The sequence below is a fragment of the Carassius auratus genome, linkage group LG28B (assembly GCF_003368295.1).
Source record: "Carassius auratus strain Wakin linkage group LG28B, ASM336829v1, whole genome shotgun sequence".
In the NCBI taxonomy this organism is placed as follows: Eukaryota; Metazoa; Chordata; class Actinopteri; order Cypriniformes; family Cyprinidae; genus Carassius; species Carassius auratus.
The window spans coordinates 6,630,378-6,648,516 of NC_039293.1; the positions used below are offsets into that span (position 1 = coordinate 6,630,378).

At 40.2% G+C, this 18,139-nt stretch overlaps 2 protein-coding genes across 6 annotated transcripts; one reads left to right on the plus strand and one right to left on the minus strand.

The window, feature by feature from the left end:
- Window positions 1–120: 120 nt before the first annotated feature.
- Window positions 121–6,441, minus strand: LOC113067430 (zinc finger protein 239-like). 2 transcript variants are annotated; one of them, XM_026239839.1, is made up of 3 exons: window positions 6,337–6,441; window positions 3,236–3,440; window positions 121–1,843 (listed from the first exon to the last, which is right to left on the minus strand). In XM_026239839.1, exons 2-3 carry the CDS (start codon window positions 3,282–3,284, stop codon window positions 762–764), a joined length of 1,131 nt encoding a protein of 376 aa, XP_026095624.1. In that variant the 5' UTR covers window positions 3,285–3,440; window positions 6,337–6,441; the 3' UTR covers window positions 121–761. The 2 variants fall into 2 exon arrangements, with proteins under 2 accessions (XP_026095624.1, XP_026095623.1); XM_026239838.1 differs by lacking the exon at window positions 6,337–6,441 and adding an exon at window positions 4,216–4,309.
- Window positions 6,442–9,268: 2,827 nt separating this feature from the next.
- LOC113067432 (uncharacterized) lies at window positions 9,269–17,426 on the plus strand. Of its 4 annotated transcripts, none has more exons than XM_026239841.1 (6): window positions 9,269–9,332; window positions 9,690–9,766; window positions 10,073–10,279; window positions 10,350–10,481; window positions 16,126–16,431; window positions 16,641–17,426. In XM_026239841.1, the coding sequence occupies exons 2-6, from the start codon at window positions 9,712–9,714 to the stop codon at window positions 16,973–16,975; spliced, it is 1,035 nt and encodes a 344-aa protein (XP_026095626.1). In that variant the 5' UTR covers window positions 9,269–9,332; window positions 9,690–9,711; the 3' UTR covers window positions 16,976–17,426. The 4 variants fall into 4 exon arrangements, with proteins under 4 accessions (XP_026095626.1, XP_026095627.1, XP_026095628.1 ...); XM_026239842.1 differs by having other exon boundaries at window positions 9,310–9,429; XM_026239843.1 differs by having other exon boundaries at window positions 9,314–9,336.
- The last annotated feature ends 713 nt before the right edge of the window (window positions 17,427–18,139 follow it).

An 18,139-nucleotide genomic window follows, 5' to 3' on the forward strand; every position in this document is an offset into this window, starting at 1 on the left:
TCTAACTGACCCTCTGATGTCACATGATGGTTTTCTTACCTTTCTGGACATGGACAGTATACCGTACACACAGTTTCAATGGAGGGACTGAGAGCTCTCAGACTAAATCTAAAATATCTTAAACTGTGTCCTGAAGATGAACAGAGGTCTCACGGGTTTGGAACGACATGAGGGTGAGTCATTAATGACATTTTAATTTTAGGGTGAACAATTTTTGCCATATTGCCCAGCTCTGGCTGAAGTCGCGGAGTTGTGGGGTGGTTGAATTTTAAGACTGGCACTCGGGATTGGACTCAGGAGACATGGCGTTGTGGCAAAACTTAACTCCGAACACTGAACCCTCAACAGAAAAGAAATTAAAGTAGAAGCCAGCAAGAAGAGTGATGAGACCAGATGATTTCTGATGGTTTTAGAGGAGCAGCTTTAGAGTAAGCCAGAGCATGCTCTAAGAGCGCTAAAAGTTGGTAGCAAAAGACAAGAAAAAGCATGATTTGATGGTGTCCATGTTTAGTAGTTAAACATGGTTGTTGGAACCATCCCAGATAGTGTGCTTAAAACTGTTAGTTGGAGGACTTGGTTCAGACTTGTGGCGCATGGGTATCGTGGACAGATTTATGACGTTGTCTTTTTATCCTGGGCCTCTTTGTCGAATTGGTCTCTTTGGGTTGTTCAACACCAGTCTGATCGAATCTTAAATTGTCTGATTCGCTCTGATACCCTACACTAGTGTGGATCTTCTCATGTGTTTTCAGGACTACTGACTAACTGAATCTTTGATCGCAGTGTGAACGCTTGTAAGGTTTCTCTCCAGTGTGGAGCCTCTCATGTGTTTTCAGATTTGCTGATTGAGTGAATCTCTTGTCGCAGTGTGAACATGCGTAAGGTTTCTCTCCGGTGTGGATCCTCTCATGTGTTCTCAGATTTGATAAATAACTGAATCTCTTGTCGCAGAGTGAACACTTGTACGGTTTCTCTCCAGTGTGAATCCTCTCATGCTGTTTTAAACAGTTCGGTGAAATGAAAGTCTTTTCACACTCAAAGCACATGTACTCTCTCACACCATTATGACGTTTCTGATGTACTTTCAAATGTTCTAGACGAGAAAAACTCTTTACACATAAAGCACATGAATATGGCTTCTCCTTTGTATGAACTCTCATATGTTTCTTCAGAACTGAAGCCCAGAAAAATGTCTTGCCGCATCCATCACATGTGTACCGCTTCTCTCCAGTGTGGACGTTCATGTGCCCTTTAAGGGTTTCTGGTTTTGTGAAACTCTTTCCACACTGATCACACATGTACGGTTTCTCTCCGGTATGAATTCTCATATGTGCTGTAAGGTGGTTTTTTAGTGTGAAACTCTTCCCGCACTGACCACATGTGTACGGTTTCTCTCCGGTGTGGATCCTGTTGTGTGTTTTTAGATTTATTGACTTATTGAATCTCTTGTCACAGTGTGAACACTTGTACGGTTTCTCTCCAGTGTGAATCAGCTCATGTTTTTTCAGGAGTCCCGACTTATTAAATCTCCTGTCACAGTGTGAACACTTATAAGGTTTTTCTACAGGGTGGATGTTCATATGCTCTGTAAGATGTCCTTTCTGTGCAAAACTCTTCCCGCACTGAACACATGTGTACGGTTTCTCTCCAGTGTGAACTCTCATGTGAACACCAAGACTATATTTGCATGGGAAACTCTTTCCACACTGAACGCAAGACCTCTTGGCTCCTCTTTTCTTTAAATATTTCTGTTTGGTTTGAGAGCAACTCAAAAGTTTTTCTTCAGTTTTGACAAGAATTTTCTTCTCAGCTTCACTTTGTTCTTCATTCTCTTCAATCAACTCTGAAATCAAGTAAAAATCAGAATAATTTTCAGTAACCTGTTTTAAAAAAAGAGAGAGGAATATGAAAGGGCATAAAACTTAACCCTGATATAAATGGCAGAAAAGTATATAATTGCTACACAAAATTCATTGGCTGAATATACAACAGAATATGTTACAAATAAAATAAGGTCAGCAGTATACAGATATAGAAATGTAATAATTTGGGAAAATAACACTGCATAGTGTTCACTGTATCAGTTAAACCATTTTTTTTTATTACAGCTGTTTTGTTGTTGATGATCATTAATGATGGCAGCAGTATTTATAGGCTGCTGTGCCTTTAAGACCTGATGCAAGGATCCAATATAATGATACACATCGAATCTGATTTCTTTCTCAACGGTTTTCATTCACTTGAGAGATGACTGACTGCATTTACCTGAATGATTGTCGAAATGGGTATTTTGTAATGTTTTATGTGTATGTGCCAGTTCAGAGGATTCAGATGATGATTCAGTTCGGTATTTGCGCCGTCTGAAATGCTTTTGTGTGGCTGTGCGTGTAGAGCACAGTGCGCGAATAACTAAATTAGTTTCCTTATGCCTTTTCTCTCTGGAATTGTTTAAAATGTACTTGCTTGTGTAAATACGAACAAATTATAAACTTATATTCTATTGTGGTTAAATTAACTATGATCCATTTAACCACTAACAATTATGTATCACATTTAATTGAAAACAAAAATATAATATGCTGTTATACTCCACATAACTCCATATACAATCCAGAAACTAAGTTTTCTTTTTTTTTTTTTTTTTGCACAGGCCTATCTAAAGGGTTAATGGTCCCACCTAGTGATCAACCATAAAAATTTTGAATTTTACCTCTTCCCAATGGGAAAAACAATCAACTATCGAGAATGCATGATTTTATGGTGTCATGGCTATGCAAACATATTTTATTTTGTTATAATGGAAGTCAATGGGGCAAAAACAGCCACGAACAGTAAATGAGGGAGAAAATAATTAAATCTAATGCTGCACAAACACTAACAATACATCAAAGCCAATGTTGTTACTAATGTTGGACATGCTCAAGACTCTGATAAAAGTAAAAGAAAATCTACAGTCACTTTTTATATTAAACAATCACTTTTTATATTAAAAATAAGTCATTTTGTGTGTTTTCCCCCCAAATCAGTGTGACATCATTTTTTTAATTTGGCAATTTAAGAGTTAAAATCTTGTTTAAAAAAAAAAAAGGGAAAAATATTTTTTTGTAGTTTTGATCAGGACTGAAATAGATTTATGCAACAACGAAAAAAATGTAATCATATTTATCACTATAGATACACATACATATTTTTTTTTTGCACAAGGGTTAATGAAGAATCAAGATTAAACACCAACCTCTTTGTTCTTCAGTGTGTTTCATTCTGCAGGCTTCTGGATCACTCATTTTTCCTCTCTTTAATTCAATCTTTGCAGATTTTAGTGCTTTCTGGTAGTCTGATGCTCATCTTCACTTGTAGGCTGATGGAAATAGTCCAGCATTTATTGGTGAAATCACTGATGGTGTGATTGTTGTGGGAGGAGCTTCACTGAACATTAATTTCTGTGTGGAAGCAGATTTGCCAAAGTCAACAATAAATTAATTACTGTCGTTTAAAAAAAATGTCAGATGTCTATATTACTATATTAAAAGCAACAGCATTGAAAAACAAATCAATTAGAAATGCTCATTCGGTAACTGCACTCATATTCACACAATCTATACATTTGTTCTTTCTTTTGCAACCTTTTCACATTTTCGTTAAAAACTACAAGGCAAATAACTACACTAAAATACACAATTTCTAAATCTAGTTTGGTTTCCTAATAACAGCATTCAAAGCACTAACGTATGTGTTAAATCATGTTATAGTTTTATACAAGCAGAAATCGACAGTGATAAAATCTTTAAACAGAAAGTGCCATTTAAAATGTCTAGGCTCAATATGAAGTATTCAGCAGATTCTGTTCTTAATTTTCACCATGTAAAGTAAAGTAATGTTAACTAACTTACAACCACAGATCTGATTTTATCCGCCTGAGATAAACAACGCTATAAAAATCACAGCAGCAAACTCGACACCGGTTCTCATCCATTCCCCTTACAGATCACAATACATTCAGCAACAGTGACATTATCACTATAAACATAAAAACATTCATTCGCACGAATACATGCACAAACACAAAATCGCTCGGGTCTGAATGAACTAAACATGTTATCTACACGATTGTTGCCTGCTTTGTTCTAGTAAGTGTTAGAGTTAAAAAACACAAAAGCGCTGTCCTCGACTGAAAACAAGGCCAAAACCACCTCGTATACTGTTGCATAAACATACTTTGAGTTTTTCTGTTTTAAATATGAGCGATACTATGAACGCCTCTGCTCGCCTCAGAACACTCGACGCTGACTGAAGGAGCGCGCCGCGCGCTAGTGACGCCTTCTTCTTTAGTTCTTTGGCGCATAACAATCTAAACCTACAGCGCCATCTGCAGTAAACTGCTGTAGTGCAGTCATGTCAGCTATTATCTTCTAAATGACTTATAAACAGAATATGTATAAGTCTTCATAAATTTGAAACTATACCAGATTCCCAGGTTCCAGTGTCCCATCTTCAGCTCCTCCAGAACATTCCTGGTTGCCTAAAATCCAGATCAGGCTACAGTATCCCTGTTTGATTTTAAATCCTCTCACTTAACCCTGTACTACAGTATGATTTTACTAGCAGCCTATATCCTACTCTATCTTCATAAAGCTCATATCCTAACAAATACCCCCCAAAAATCCTTATTTACCTTTCCCTTTTTATTTAAGAATGTTATTAATTCCTTTTCTTCATCATATTTTTTTTATAATAGTATATTACATGCGCTATTGTTTCTAATTCCCCACAATACTCACATAAACCATTCTCATGTAGTCCAGTAATAAATAGTGATATGTTCAGTTCTGTGTCCATGTCTCATGCTTGTCACAATGACTTGTTCCCACCACTAATGTTTATTTTATTGTTAACATTGTTTTAATAATAAATAAATGCCTCCCCTTATTACCTGAATTCCATATTTCTTGCCAATCATTTAAAATATGTTCCATAATTATGGTTTTGACTTCACCTTTACTTAAAGCAACATTAACATCTACCTCGTCCTTTTTTAAAAGCATCTTTTGCAATTCATCAGCTGTTTCATTTCCCTTCCCACATGTATATGCCATAATAATGTCAATATTTCACTTAATAAGTCTTGTCTACATATGATGGGTGGAAAACAACCTCAACACAGAAGCAGAATAAGAGCAGATCCATCTGTATAAATATGCATACTCACATAAAACCTCTGCTGTAAATGTCTATTCACCATATATTTAATATTACCCATTTCCTCCCAGTCCCTTTTCTTGTCTATATTTCCAAATCAATTTTAACTTCAGGAATTAACCAAGCTGGTACCTCGCCCTATACTGGAGACATACTACATTCTGTATCTGCAATCTGTTGATTAATATTCAATCCAAAACCCTAGACTTCTTCCTTTGTATATTCCCAACAATTATTCAATATATCTTCAGAAATATGTTCTCCAGCATGACTCTTCATTGATATCCAATATACCAGGGACAATTTTACTCAACATAAACTTAATGGCATTTAATTTGCCTGTACTAATAGTGCAATTAAAGTTAGATTTATTCATGATAATGTATTCCCTGCTAAGTTAAACCTTGTACCTTCTGTGTTTAAGCACATCAATTGGTCTATTATTTCCCAATTGTGATAAATTTTTTTACTCCCCCATAACCAGTTATGTTAAAATCACCGCACCATAATTCCTTATTCCTTTTTGTAATTCTTTAAAGCGAATTTAGAGAAGTCTTTTTACATGGATTATAAAAATTATATAAACAATTAACAAGTTTTAAGTTCATCATGGTGAAGTTGGACATTCTTGCGGTGATAGTAATGAAAAGTGCATGTTGATGTCATGTTTCTCTCTCTTTTAGGCATTATCACCCGTGTATACACATTTCATGATGGTAAGTTTAATTTCCTTAATTACAACAATTGGAGCGTTGTTTTCAAACGTGTAGCCATGCTATAATATTTTTTTTTAATTTGATACTTTTTTAGATTTTATTTGTTTATGATAAAAACATATATGATATTTGTCATGTAGGCCTTTGACTAAAATCATGCAGGTAAAAAAAAAAAAAAATAAGAAGAATTTTAATATATATATATATATATATATATATATATATATATATATATATATATATATATATATATATTATTATTTTCTTTTTCTGGTATAGAAAACTAGTTCGGAGGTTTCCTTTGGCCTGTTTTTAACTAAATAAAAGTAACTGCTTTATTTATTTAGAAGCAGGGTATTTTAAATAGTTTTTGTTTTAATTTTTATATATTTTTTATTTTATTAATCAAAAATACAATGCCCACCACAATATAATATTCGGTTTCATGTAAATCAGGGCGGGTTTAAGTCATCATTGGTCCACTAGTTCTTGATTGACAGCTCCTCCTCTCGCTAATCAGTCGAAGGGGGCGGTGACGTCACTCCATTCCCACCTTATTAACTGCCGGTGTTCAGTGTTGTTCATCTGTACGGGTGAAAATGGATAACTATCAGCTGGGAAACATCTTTCCATACAGGACACTGTTATTATGTGTCTGCCTGTCACTGCTGTAGGCCTGCCCGATGATCCAGTAACATTAAATGAGTAAATTGGTAAATTAATTATGAATAAATGAATGTAATGTTTTTGCATTGACTAGGCTCGATTTGATTACTTATCAGGAGACAGTAAAAGGGGCCAGATGAATTTGATATGTACACAATATTTACATAAACACTATGCAACAAGCTACATATATTATTGCATTACACTATAAAATTTACGTTTTAAATATATAAAATCACAATATAGCAACAACATGAAAGTAAAACAGCCAGCAGGTGGCGGCAAGTATCTTTGGAGTAAGACATGATCATTCAAAGGCAGTTTCATTCAGTGAGGAATAGAGAATCATTCAATATAAGGCTGCTGTGTGTTGCTTGTACGACACTGTTCTGCTGTGGCTTTGTCTGGACTCTTCATCAAAACTCACTATTATTAAACTCACTCAAAATGTCTTTCCTGTTGAATTGATTTTATACAGTTCAGTAAAGATTTTCATTGGAGCTGATATGCGTGAAAAACATTCTGTCTCATGTGATATTGCTTAATGTCATTTTATAATCTCAGAGTAACACAAAATGTCATACATCTTACAAACCCATCAACCTTATCAATTACATATACTGTAAATGAAAGGAAAAGCCGCATAGCTGTTTACAAAAAACAGTAAAAAAACATGTAAAAAAAATTAGCTAAATATTGCCTACAGACGGTTAACAATTATGAGCAATAGAGCAAACTAAACAATTGTAACTGATGTATTACTCTTACTCATATTATCCTCTCCTAACAATAATAACTATTAGACTTCAGGTGGGTCATTCCTGCTATAGTTACTTTTTTGTCCCAATGATTTATATAATGGTATTTTCTCTGAAATGAGTGACATATTAATAAGATATGGCTTAAATTGTATAATTAGTTCTTCTTTCCATTTACTCTTCTCTTTCCACCCTGTTAGTACATACTTTCTCACCTTCCAAAACTGACTGCAATGTCATTGAGACCATTTTCAAGAAGTGACAATTTATCTTTCCCACTGGATTCATCTGTACAAACTAAAGTAAGCTTCAACTCTCTTGCAACTTTTTTTTATTTAGTTTTTGAAATGTTATCCTGCTTGTTCCACCCTGTTAGGTTATATTATGGAGAATGTTTGTCCTATCAAAAAAATGTAAAAACAAATATGACGTAGGTATATAAATTCAGTTAATCTTTGAAAGGTTAGCTCGCTAAATGTTGATCTTTGAATTTTCAATGTGCAACTAACAGGGTGGAAATTCTAATAGAATAAATAGTATTTAGTGTATATAGCAAATGTCTGTATATATATATATATATATATATGTGTGTGTGTGTGTGTGTGTGTGTGTGTGTGTGTGTGTGTATATATATATATATATATATATACATATATATATATAGAGAGAGAGAGAGAGAGAGAAAGAATGTTCAGAACCCTTAAGCTCCCGGGTCACCGGTAAAGAACTCGATCTTGGAGGTAAAAAAAAAACAAAAAAAACACCCACTAGGCTTAGGAAATATTACAATTTTAATACAATTAACACAGCATCCATTTTCTCATAATAATTATCATCATAATAAAAATAAAATAAAAACCACAAAAAATGGCTTCACTGTCCATTACTGTTCCTTCTTGTGATGGTTTTTGTGTTTTGTTTGTTAATCTAGTTAATCCAAATGATTTATAACATTTTTATTTTTAATCAAATATAAATGAAAAAGAATGGTAACACTTTACAATAGGATACTTATTAGTTGCTTATTAGCATGCATATTACTAGAATATTAGCTAAGTATAAGTGCTAATAGTTGCGTAACTTACACTTTTTTTAATTAAGAACATATTAATGCCTTATTCTACATGACTTTATTGTACATCCCTAATCTTACCCAATACCTAATCCCAACAACTACCTTACTAACTATTAATAAGCAGCAAATTAAGAATTTATTGAGAGAAATATTGTAGTTAATAATACCTATTCTAAAGTGTTACCAAAATAATTTATTATGTCCTCTCTAATTTCTAATTATTTCTATTTGTTTTGCCACCATGATTGATAGCTATTTTTTGTGTCCCTCCCCCAGAGGAAATCTGGATTATTTATTTTTTGTATGTTTTGAAACAGTATTAAATAGGTGCAGTTCCACACATTACAGACGGAGAAGCCATGCAGGACATTGACGGAAAGCTTGTCTACTGTTAATGAACCTGTTAACACTGTTTTGCTCCTTTCCACCCTGTTAGACAATGTGACTGCAATAGTTTAGGTGGGATTGTGATCCCATTGGGAACTCATCACTTACTTTCTGTGTTTTGTGAATTTAGTTTGACTGGTCTCATTTTCATAACTGTAAGGATATCGAGTGCCTCAACTTGATACAAAATCCCCCTTCCCATCAGACTCTTTGTATACTGCTGGCCTTAATTGTCATATCGTTCAGTTTTAAAGTAATGTTGTCTGTACACAATAGCAAGAGTTTGCTGTTCATCGTCCCTTATGAGGAACACCTAACAGTTGATCAAATTTGGCCTTGAAAAAAGTAAAACCATCTGCATGAATGGTAAACTGAAGTAGGAGGCCTTATGATCATCTGTTCATTTGTTTATCCAATCAATTCTGAGAGTCTTTGTTCTGAAATCAATGAATATGCATAACAAGAAGATATATAAACTGTGTATCTGACCAATAAACTGTAAAGAAGGAGACTGAAGTTAACCACTCTGTGTGTGTAGGTTTGTGTGTGTGTGTGTTTTGTTTGTGTGTGCAATTTTCACAACATGAAGAGGATCTGAAGCAGAACAAACGAAAAAAAAAAACAGAGCAAAGTTTGTATTATGTCTTAGCTGAAGAATGGATTTTTCTTAGCCCAGATAAGATGACGGACAGTTCTTGTTTAAATGCCTTTTGCAGTAATGAAACTTTAGCTTTTTTGTAAATAAACATTTTGGTAGTCCTCATATCTGATCACACAGCGTTTGACCTGAGCTTCACAAATGTTGGTTTAATTTGGTCATTATTTAATAGTGACGAGATGTTTTGCAACTGATTCAGCTGTGAATTGTGTTCCCGTCTCTGCTGTCTCCAGTATTTCCAGCAAGAAAAGGATCATGTATCTCCTGTGGCCTCTGCTGTTTGTTTCAGCACAAGGTTCGATCAAGATTGGTTAGTAAAGCTTTAATTTTTACTTTTTTAATATAAAATACATAGTTTGCAGTATTATTATTGGAAAGATTTTCATGAGTTTCATTAAAAAAAAATACAATGTCGCAATAAATATATTTTTAAACATTTTTTTATGTTAAATAAAGTCTGTTTAGTGGTCTATTAGAATTTCACATCCAAACATGTCTGTTGCAGCAACAGTTGCACAGATAGCTGAGGTTAAACACTTTATTTACTGCTTTAAACATTTCCTGAGCAGTTTGCATTAAATCTCTCAATCTCTGAACCTTCTGTCACTGTCTGAAGATGGCAGACCGAGGCAGCCGACATTGGAGGGCAGCGTGAGACTTGTGGGAGGTCTAGCTTCTCCTGGTCGTGTGGAGATCTATCACGATGGACAGTGGGTTACAGTTTGTGATGACGGATGGGACCTGGCCGGAGCACAAGTGGTGTGTTGTCAGATGGGTTTTTCTGGAGCCATAAATGCCGTTTTCGGAGGATATTTTGGAGCAGGTATGAACTCCTCAATGCAATTTGATTGTTACAAACTGGTCTTACCCAAATTCTGTTGATTTTTTTTCAGGCTGTGGTCCAATCTGGATGGATTACGTGAAGTGTAACGGCTCGGAGAGCTCACTGTCTAAGTGCAGCTTCAGGGGTTGGGGTGTTTATGACTGCACACATAAAAAGGATGCCGGAGTCGTCTGCAAGACTGGTACGACACAGCACAGACATTTAAGAAATCAGGATTAATCACTTCATTTCCCCTTGCGCAAATTTTGTAACATGGAGGCCTACTATCATTTACCATTATATATTTAAAAATAATACATGATCATGTCACAGTACTGGCAAGCCTCTGGGTTTTCACCTGATTCTGTTGATTTCAAATGGATCAGAGTGGAAATAACTGACTGATTTCATCCAATAGCCTACAATAAAAACTGAAGAAAAGTCATGTAAAGTCAGTCTTATCAATATTTAAAAGAAATTAAATCAAAGCAAAATAAATTTCTACCCCAAAGCACCTCACTGTACAATGGAAAGTAAATGATTCCAACATCCCTATAGTGTCAAAACTGGAGTATGAACAGAGCGCTGAAGGTCTTTTACCGTATTTAATATTTACAGTAATTAAGAACTTAATGGTAAGTCTGTCACATCCACACAAGGAGAGGAGAAGACGGGTAAGTACTTTCGTGAAGTTTTATTAACATAGGATTTCAACAGAGCAGGTAAGTGTGGTCACAGACGGTGAATCTTCAAGCACTGATCAATAGGTGAGTTCAAGCACAAAGCTAGGCCTGACAACAAAGAGTCACTTCCCTTAATCGCTGTAACTGAATCTCCACAGAGTCACAATGCGGTCCACAAGAAGCAGGCAGAAGATCCACAAAGAGCGTCCATGTAAGCTTGATTCCAGCCGGTGAGTGAATGAGTGAGGTGAGTATTTAAAGGTGTGGTGATTGCTGGTGCAGGTGCAGGTGATCAGTATTCAGGTGACGGTTCACGTGAGCGGTGCATGGGAGATTGAGTGGATGGTGACTGGCAATGGTGACTGGGGCTAAGGGAACGAGCTGAGGGTGTGACACTACCCCCCGCCCCACGGGTGACTCCAGGCATCCTAGAGCGGCGACGGGGACGACCACGACCTCTGGGAGCCGGGCGGTCCGGGTGTTGTCGGTGGAAATCTTCGAGGAGAGCCGGATCCAGGATGTCATTGCGTGGTATCCACGACCTCTCCTCGGGACCGAACCCCTCCCAATCTATGAGGTATTCCAGGTGGCCGTTCCGCCGCCGGGAGTCGAGGATCTCTTGGACCTGGTAGATGTTGTCTCCGAGGATTTCGGGTTGGTCTGGAGGGGGAGGCGGTTCTGGTTCTGTGGAGGAAGGAGAAACTGGATCAGTGTGACGTTTTAGCAGTGAGACGTGAAACGTGGGTGAGATCCGGTAGTGTGGTGGTAGGTCCAGGCGGTAGGTGACGGGATTTATCTGAGAGTGGATGGTGAACGGCCCTATGTAGCGGGGACTCAGCTTTTTGCAGGGCAGTCGGAGGCGGATATCCCGAGTGGAGAGCCAAACCTTGTCTCCAGGTAGATAGACGGGATTAGGCGATCTGCGTCGGTTAGCGGTCTCTGTATGTCTCCGAACTGCCCGCTGGAGATGGACGTGAGCTGAGTCCCACACCCTCTCGCTCTCCTGGAACCAGTGATCTACCGCGGGCACTTCAGAGACTTCTCCTGACCAGGGAAACAGCGGTGGCTGATAGCCTAAAACACATTGAAAAGGGGTTAAGCCTGTAGTGGTTTGGCGAAGAAGGTTTTGGGCATACTCAGCCCACGGCAGATACCGGCTCCAGGTATCCTGGTGTTGGGAGCAGTAAGTACGGAGGTACCGTGAGATCTCTTGAATTTTCCGCTCGGTCTGGCCGTTGGTCTGAGGGTGATATCCAGAAGATAAACTGACGGATGTTCCGAGGAGTTGGAAGAACGCTCGCCAGACCCTGGAGACAAACTGAGGTCCTCTGTCCGAGACAATGTCCTCTGGAGTGCCATAATTCCGGAACACGTTGGTGAAGAGGGCTTCGGCGGTCTCGAACGCTGTGGGAAGACCCTTTAATGGGATTAGTTTGCAGAATTTAGAAAAACGATCAACAACAACTAGAATGGTAGTGTACCCCCCTGAGGGGGGAAGGTCAGTGGCGAAATCCACCCCTAGATGGGTCCAGGGTCGGCGAGGAATGGGTAGTGGTTGTAATTTTCCCACGGGAAGTTGCCGAGGTGTGGTGGTAACGGCGCAGACCGAGCATCCGAGGATGTACCGGGTAACGTCACGAGCCATGTTAGGCCACCAGTACTTCTGCTGGATGAGCGAGAGGGTTCGCCTGCTGCCAGGGTGTCCTGAGCCAGGTGACGTGTGCGTACTTTCCAGTAGGGGGAGTCGCTGGTTGGTGGGCACGTACATTAGACCCGTGGGTACCTCCGGAGGTGCAGGCTCCTCGAGGGTGGCGGCTCGAATTTCCTCGTCGATCTGCCAGAGGATAGGCGCGAGGAAAACGGAGGGTGGTAGAATTGAATCAGGCTTGTCGGTGTCTGGATCTGGTGAGTACATACGGGACAGAGCATCTGCTTTAGTGTTCTTGTGACCGGGTTGATATGTGATCTGGAAATTAAAGCGAGCAAAGAAGAGTGACCACCGAGCCTGACGAGCATTGAGTCTCTTGGCATTCTGCAGATATTGGAGATTTTTGTGGTCGGTGACAACAGTGAATGGGAACTGAGCTCCCTCTAGCCAGTGCCGCCACTCCTCAAGGGCGAGTTTAATGGCCAACAACTCACGGTCTCCGATTCCATAATTGCATTCGGCAGGAGAGAGTTTCTTAGAGAAGTACGCACACGGATGGAGTGAGCAAGGTTCACCAGACCTTTGAGACAACACGGCTCCAATGCCGTGATTGGCCGCATCAACCTCTACGACGAACGGCTTGGACGGGTCAGGATGTCGAAGAATGGGTGCCGAGGTGAAGAGGTGTTTAAGATGGCTGAAGGCCTCTCGAGCTTGGGGTGTCCAGCGCAGCCGGCGCTGACCTCCTTTTAGAAGGGATGTTAGAGGAGCCGAGTGCAGGCTGTAGTTCTTGATAAAGCGCCGATAGAAATTGGCAAAGCCAAGGAAACGTTGGAGTTCTTTCACCGTTGTGGGCTCCGCCCAGTTGGCCACAGCATCTACCTTGGCTGACTCCATCTGAACTCCCTCCGCAGAGATCACGTATCCGAGGAAGGAGACGGTAGTGCAGTGAAACTCACACTTCTCAGCTTTTAGGTAGAGGTGGTGGTCTCGAAGTCGTTGTAAGACGTGGCGGACATGGGTTTGGTGTTCTTCTATGTTCCGGGAGTAGATCAGGATATCGTCTATGTAGACAATGACGAATTGGTGGAGATAATTACGGAATATTTCGTTCATGAAACTCTGGAAGATGGATGGACTGTTAGCAAGCCCATAGGGCATAACCTGATATTCGTAGTGCCCGGCAGGGGTGATGAAGGCAGTCTTCCACTCGTCTCCCTCTCGGATACGGATCAGATTGTAGGCACTGCGGAGGTCGAGTTTGGTGAACACCTTGGCTTCCCGCAGTTCCTCCAGAGCCGCCGGAACGAGTGGTAACGGGTAGGCGAACTTGACGGTGGCGTCATTTAGCACTCGGTAGTCGATGCATGGTCGAAGTCCGCCATCCTTCTTGGGGACGAAGAAGAAACTGGATGCAGCTGGAGATGTGGACGGCCTGATGAACCCCCGATCGAGAGCCTCCTGGATGTATTCCTCCATTGCCACCTGCTCAGGACGGGAGAGTGGATATATTTTCCCATGAGGTAGCTTGGCACCTGGCAGCAGGTCGATACAACAGTCCCAGGGCCGGTGTGGTGGTAATCGGGTGGCTTGTTCCTTGCTGAACACATCGGAGTAGGAGGAGTACAGGGCAGGTCTACCCATGGAGGTGGAGTGCAATTGAAGGTGCGGCGGCGCAGACTGTGAATTCTGGACTGGTGGATGGTGAATGTGACTCTGGCATCTCGGGTCCCACGCCTGGATCTCCCCTGTGCTCCAGTTGATTTGTGGGTTATGTTGGGCCAGCCACGGCCTACCCAGGACGACGTCAACAGTAGCGCGAGGAAGTACGAGGAGGGCCAGTCGTTCCCGATGTCCGTGGGGCAGAACGAGCTCCAGCTCGTGTGTCCTTTTAGTTATTTTGCCACCGCCCAATGGTGATCCTTGGATGGTAGTGATACGGTAAGTGGTCTCGTTCTGGACGATGGGTATACGGTGCTTGGTTACGAAGTGAGAAGAGACGAAGTTGCTTGCGGCTCCGGAATCCACCAGGACATGGATGGAAAGATTGTGTGAGTTAATTGTGATCTGGGCTCTGATATGAGGTATGTGAGATACAGATGGGGTAATGGAAACTGTACTCACCATTGGGCGAGGCGGACGGACCGGGCAGGCGTGGATCAGGTGAGTGGCCTCGCCACAGTATAAACATAGCCGCTGCTGAATGCGGCGTCTCCGTTCAGAGGCATCTAGGCGGTAGGAGTCGGTGTTCATGGGTTCCTCCTGGTCTCGTTGGGGCGAGGGCGTTCTGGCTGATGGAGAGATGGTATATGAGGCCGGGGAGGCACAGGCCGAGAGGTGTTGAGCAACATTTATAGTTTTTCTGATGAACGTCTCGAGATTGACATTATCGTCGTAAATGACCATTTGCTTTCTGATCTGGGGCTTTAAACCTTTACGGTATGCAGCTAGCAGGGCAGTTTGGTTCCAACCACTGGTGGCGGCTAATGTCCGGAAACGGAGAGTGTAGTCATGTATTTCCGTGGCTCCCTGGCGGAGATTTAAGAGTTCATCATGGGTTGAAAGAGGAGTTAGAGCCACCCCGAACACTTCCTGGAGGTGGGTGACGAAGGCGTCGAATGAGGATAGAACCGGACTCTGGGAGTTCCAAAGGGCCTCTGCCCATTGTAGCGCTCGTCCGGTGAGGAGAGAGATCATAAAGGCGACTTTGGTGGCCTCATTGGGGAATTTACTGGTATTTGCGTTGATGAACAGTGAGCACTGCAGAATAAACCCACCGCAGCCACTCGGTTCACCCGCATAGCACGCGGGACGTGCAAGGGGCGTGCTGTTGGTGGTGGTAGCACTAGTTTCGGTGGGTGGTGAAACTGACTGTAATACTTGGCGGAGAGCAGTCACCATTTCGGTGAACGGGTCCGAAGCCGCTCCCTGAGCAGCAGCGTTAACATCCATGGGAGATATGAAGTTCTGTTTTTCGGGGCTGGAATCCTGTCACATCCACACAAGGAGAGGAGAAGACGGGTAAGTACTTTCGTGAAGTTTTATTAACATAGGATTTCAACAGAGCAGGTAAGTGTGGTCACAGACGGTGAATCTTCAAGCACTGATCAATAGGTGAGTTCAAGCACAAAGCTAGGCCTGACAACAAAGAGTCACTTCCCTTAATCGCTGTAACTGAATCTCCACAGAGTCACAATGCGGTCCACAAGAAGCAGGCAGAAGATCCACAAAGAGCGTCCATGTAAGCTTGATTCCAGCCGGTGAGTGAATGAGTGAGGTGAGTATTTAAAGGTGTGGTGATTGCTGGTGCAGGTGCAGGTGATCAGTATTCAGGTGACGGTTCACGTGAGCGGTGCATGGGAGATTGAGTGGATGGTGACTGGCAATGGTGACTGGGGCTAAGGGAACGAGCTGAGGGTGTGACAAAGTCATCTAATTTTGGTTTGCTCATAAGCTCAAACTCTCTCTTCTATAAATCAAAATTTACACATTTTATCTTTTTTTCTTACTCCTAGCTAAATTCTCACTGAAGCTGAATCTGAAGCAACCAATTGAGCAAGAATTATTTGTCAATGGTAAAGTTGTCTTGGAGGCTGTTGTTTCTGGAGACATAGAGGCAGTGAAAGAAGCTTCAGTGTCATGCAAAGTGAAGGATAAACCTTTAATCACTGTACCAGGAACTACAGACTCTTCACAGTTTATAAAAGTCCACAAAATCACTGTTGATCGTGAGAAATGGTTTGATGGTGAAAAGGTCACCTGCACAGTCCATTCAAACAACAGCAGAGACATTGAGCAGGAGATCTTTTTCGATAAAGGAGGTAAATAATCAATACATATAGTCACATATCTGAATTCATAAAAATGATGAAAGTTTGAACATAATTGTAGTGTCTGACAGAAAATACAAGCACATTTGAAATGCTTAGATACACTCTCAAAACTACTCAATTACAGTACAGTAACTCAATTACTGTTATTCACTATAGTTTGATTGTTTAATGAATCTTTATCACTTTCTTTAATTCAGATGGACGGAAACCCAGTGTTGTCATTTACAGTCCTGGTTATATCCCTGCTGACAACATCTCTCTGGTGTGTGAGGTCTCCAGCCCTAAACTCGGCAATGTCTATATCATGTGGAAAGCGGGCGATAGGCCTTACATAAAGGGCTCAACCAGCGCTCCTATCCATCAAAAGGACTCCACGTCTGTTCTCAGCATACTAACAATGACAAAAGAAGAGTATGAAAATCCCAGTACCACCATCACATGCGCAGTCATACATGCCAACATGGATAATATGAGTTCTCCTTTACAAGTTTCATCAGACAGAAGTAAACAGCTAGAAGTGTCATGTGATTAATGTTCAAGTGCTGTACCAAACAGTCACAGTGTTTATCTGCTGTTCACTTCGATGTTCTCCAGAGCTTCTGTTTTGTTGATCCTATCTGATTATATATCTGTGGTGTTCTTGTGCATTTGTTCTGCCTATATCTGTATCACTGAACTGCATAGATCAAACATCAATGCCAAATTACAATACAAACTGTGTTTCATTTGTGATTGCATGCAAATAAATATGGCCATACAAAACATAGTCAGCATAAATATCATAGTGTGAAAAATCAGTAGTTTTCCAGACAATGTCCTGTGCTTTCTGTGCTGCTGTTAATCCATTCGTGCCATGTATGTAATATAATCTAACATTTTCAAATTGTTTACTAAAAATGATGACGTTTAAATCCAAAATTTTTCTTTTTTTGTTTTGTTGTTTTACAATATTAAGCAATAAATATTGGTGTTTGCATGATTAATTCCAGCTTTCATGTGAATCGACATCAGAATTTCAGAAACATCCGAAAAAATGTACCCTAAAATCAATTATTTCTTGTGTGGTATTTTCTGAAAAGTAAAGGTGAAAGATGTAAATCCACTGTAAACGGTTTACGACTGTCTGAGAATAGAGCTCTCAAATAACAATTTAGTGAGTGGTGTATCATCAGCAAGGGTTAGGGGTAGAAGTAAGGGTTCGTTTTTAGTTCCAGCACATACTGGAGTAAAGGGGAACGAGGAACCTGATAAATTGGGTAGGGAAGCATTAAAGGATCCTGATATTAACATCAGATGAGTAAATGTAATAGAGAATGACTTAAATGATTCCAACCACTTAAAGAGAGTATGAAATTATTCAGTTAAAGGAATAGTTCACCTCAAAAATGCTAACTTCTGTAACCATTTACTCACCCTCATGCCGTTACAAAACTGTATAGGTTTCTCTCTTATGTTGTGCCCTTATTTTTGTGGAGACATGGCTCAGCAACAGAGTTCAGCTAGATATGCAAGTTCAGTAGAGTTTCTAGCTACTGCTCATCTCTGGTGCAGTTTGTGACTGTTAGATGCAGACCATCTTCAGCACCAAGGGAATTCACCACAGTTATCATAATTGTTGTGTACATCCAGGCAAACACTGTTGATAAGGTGGAGCTTTGTAAACTTTATAGGAAGATTAGTTAGCTGCAGAATACAT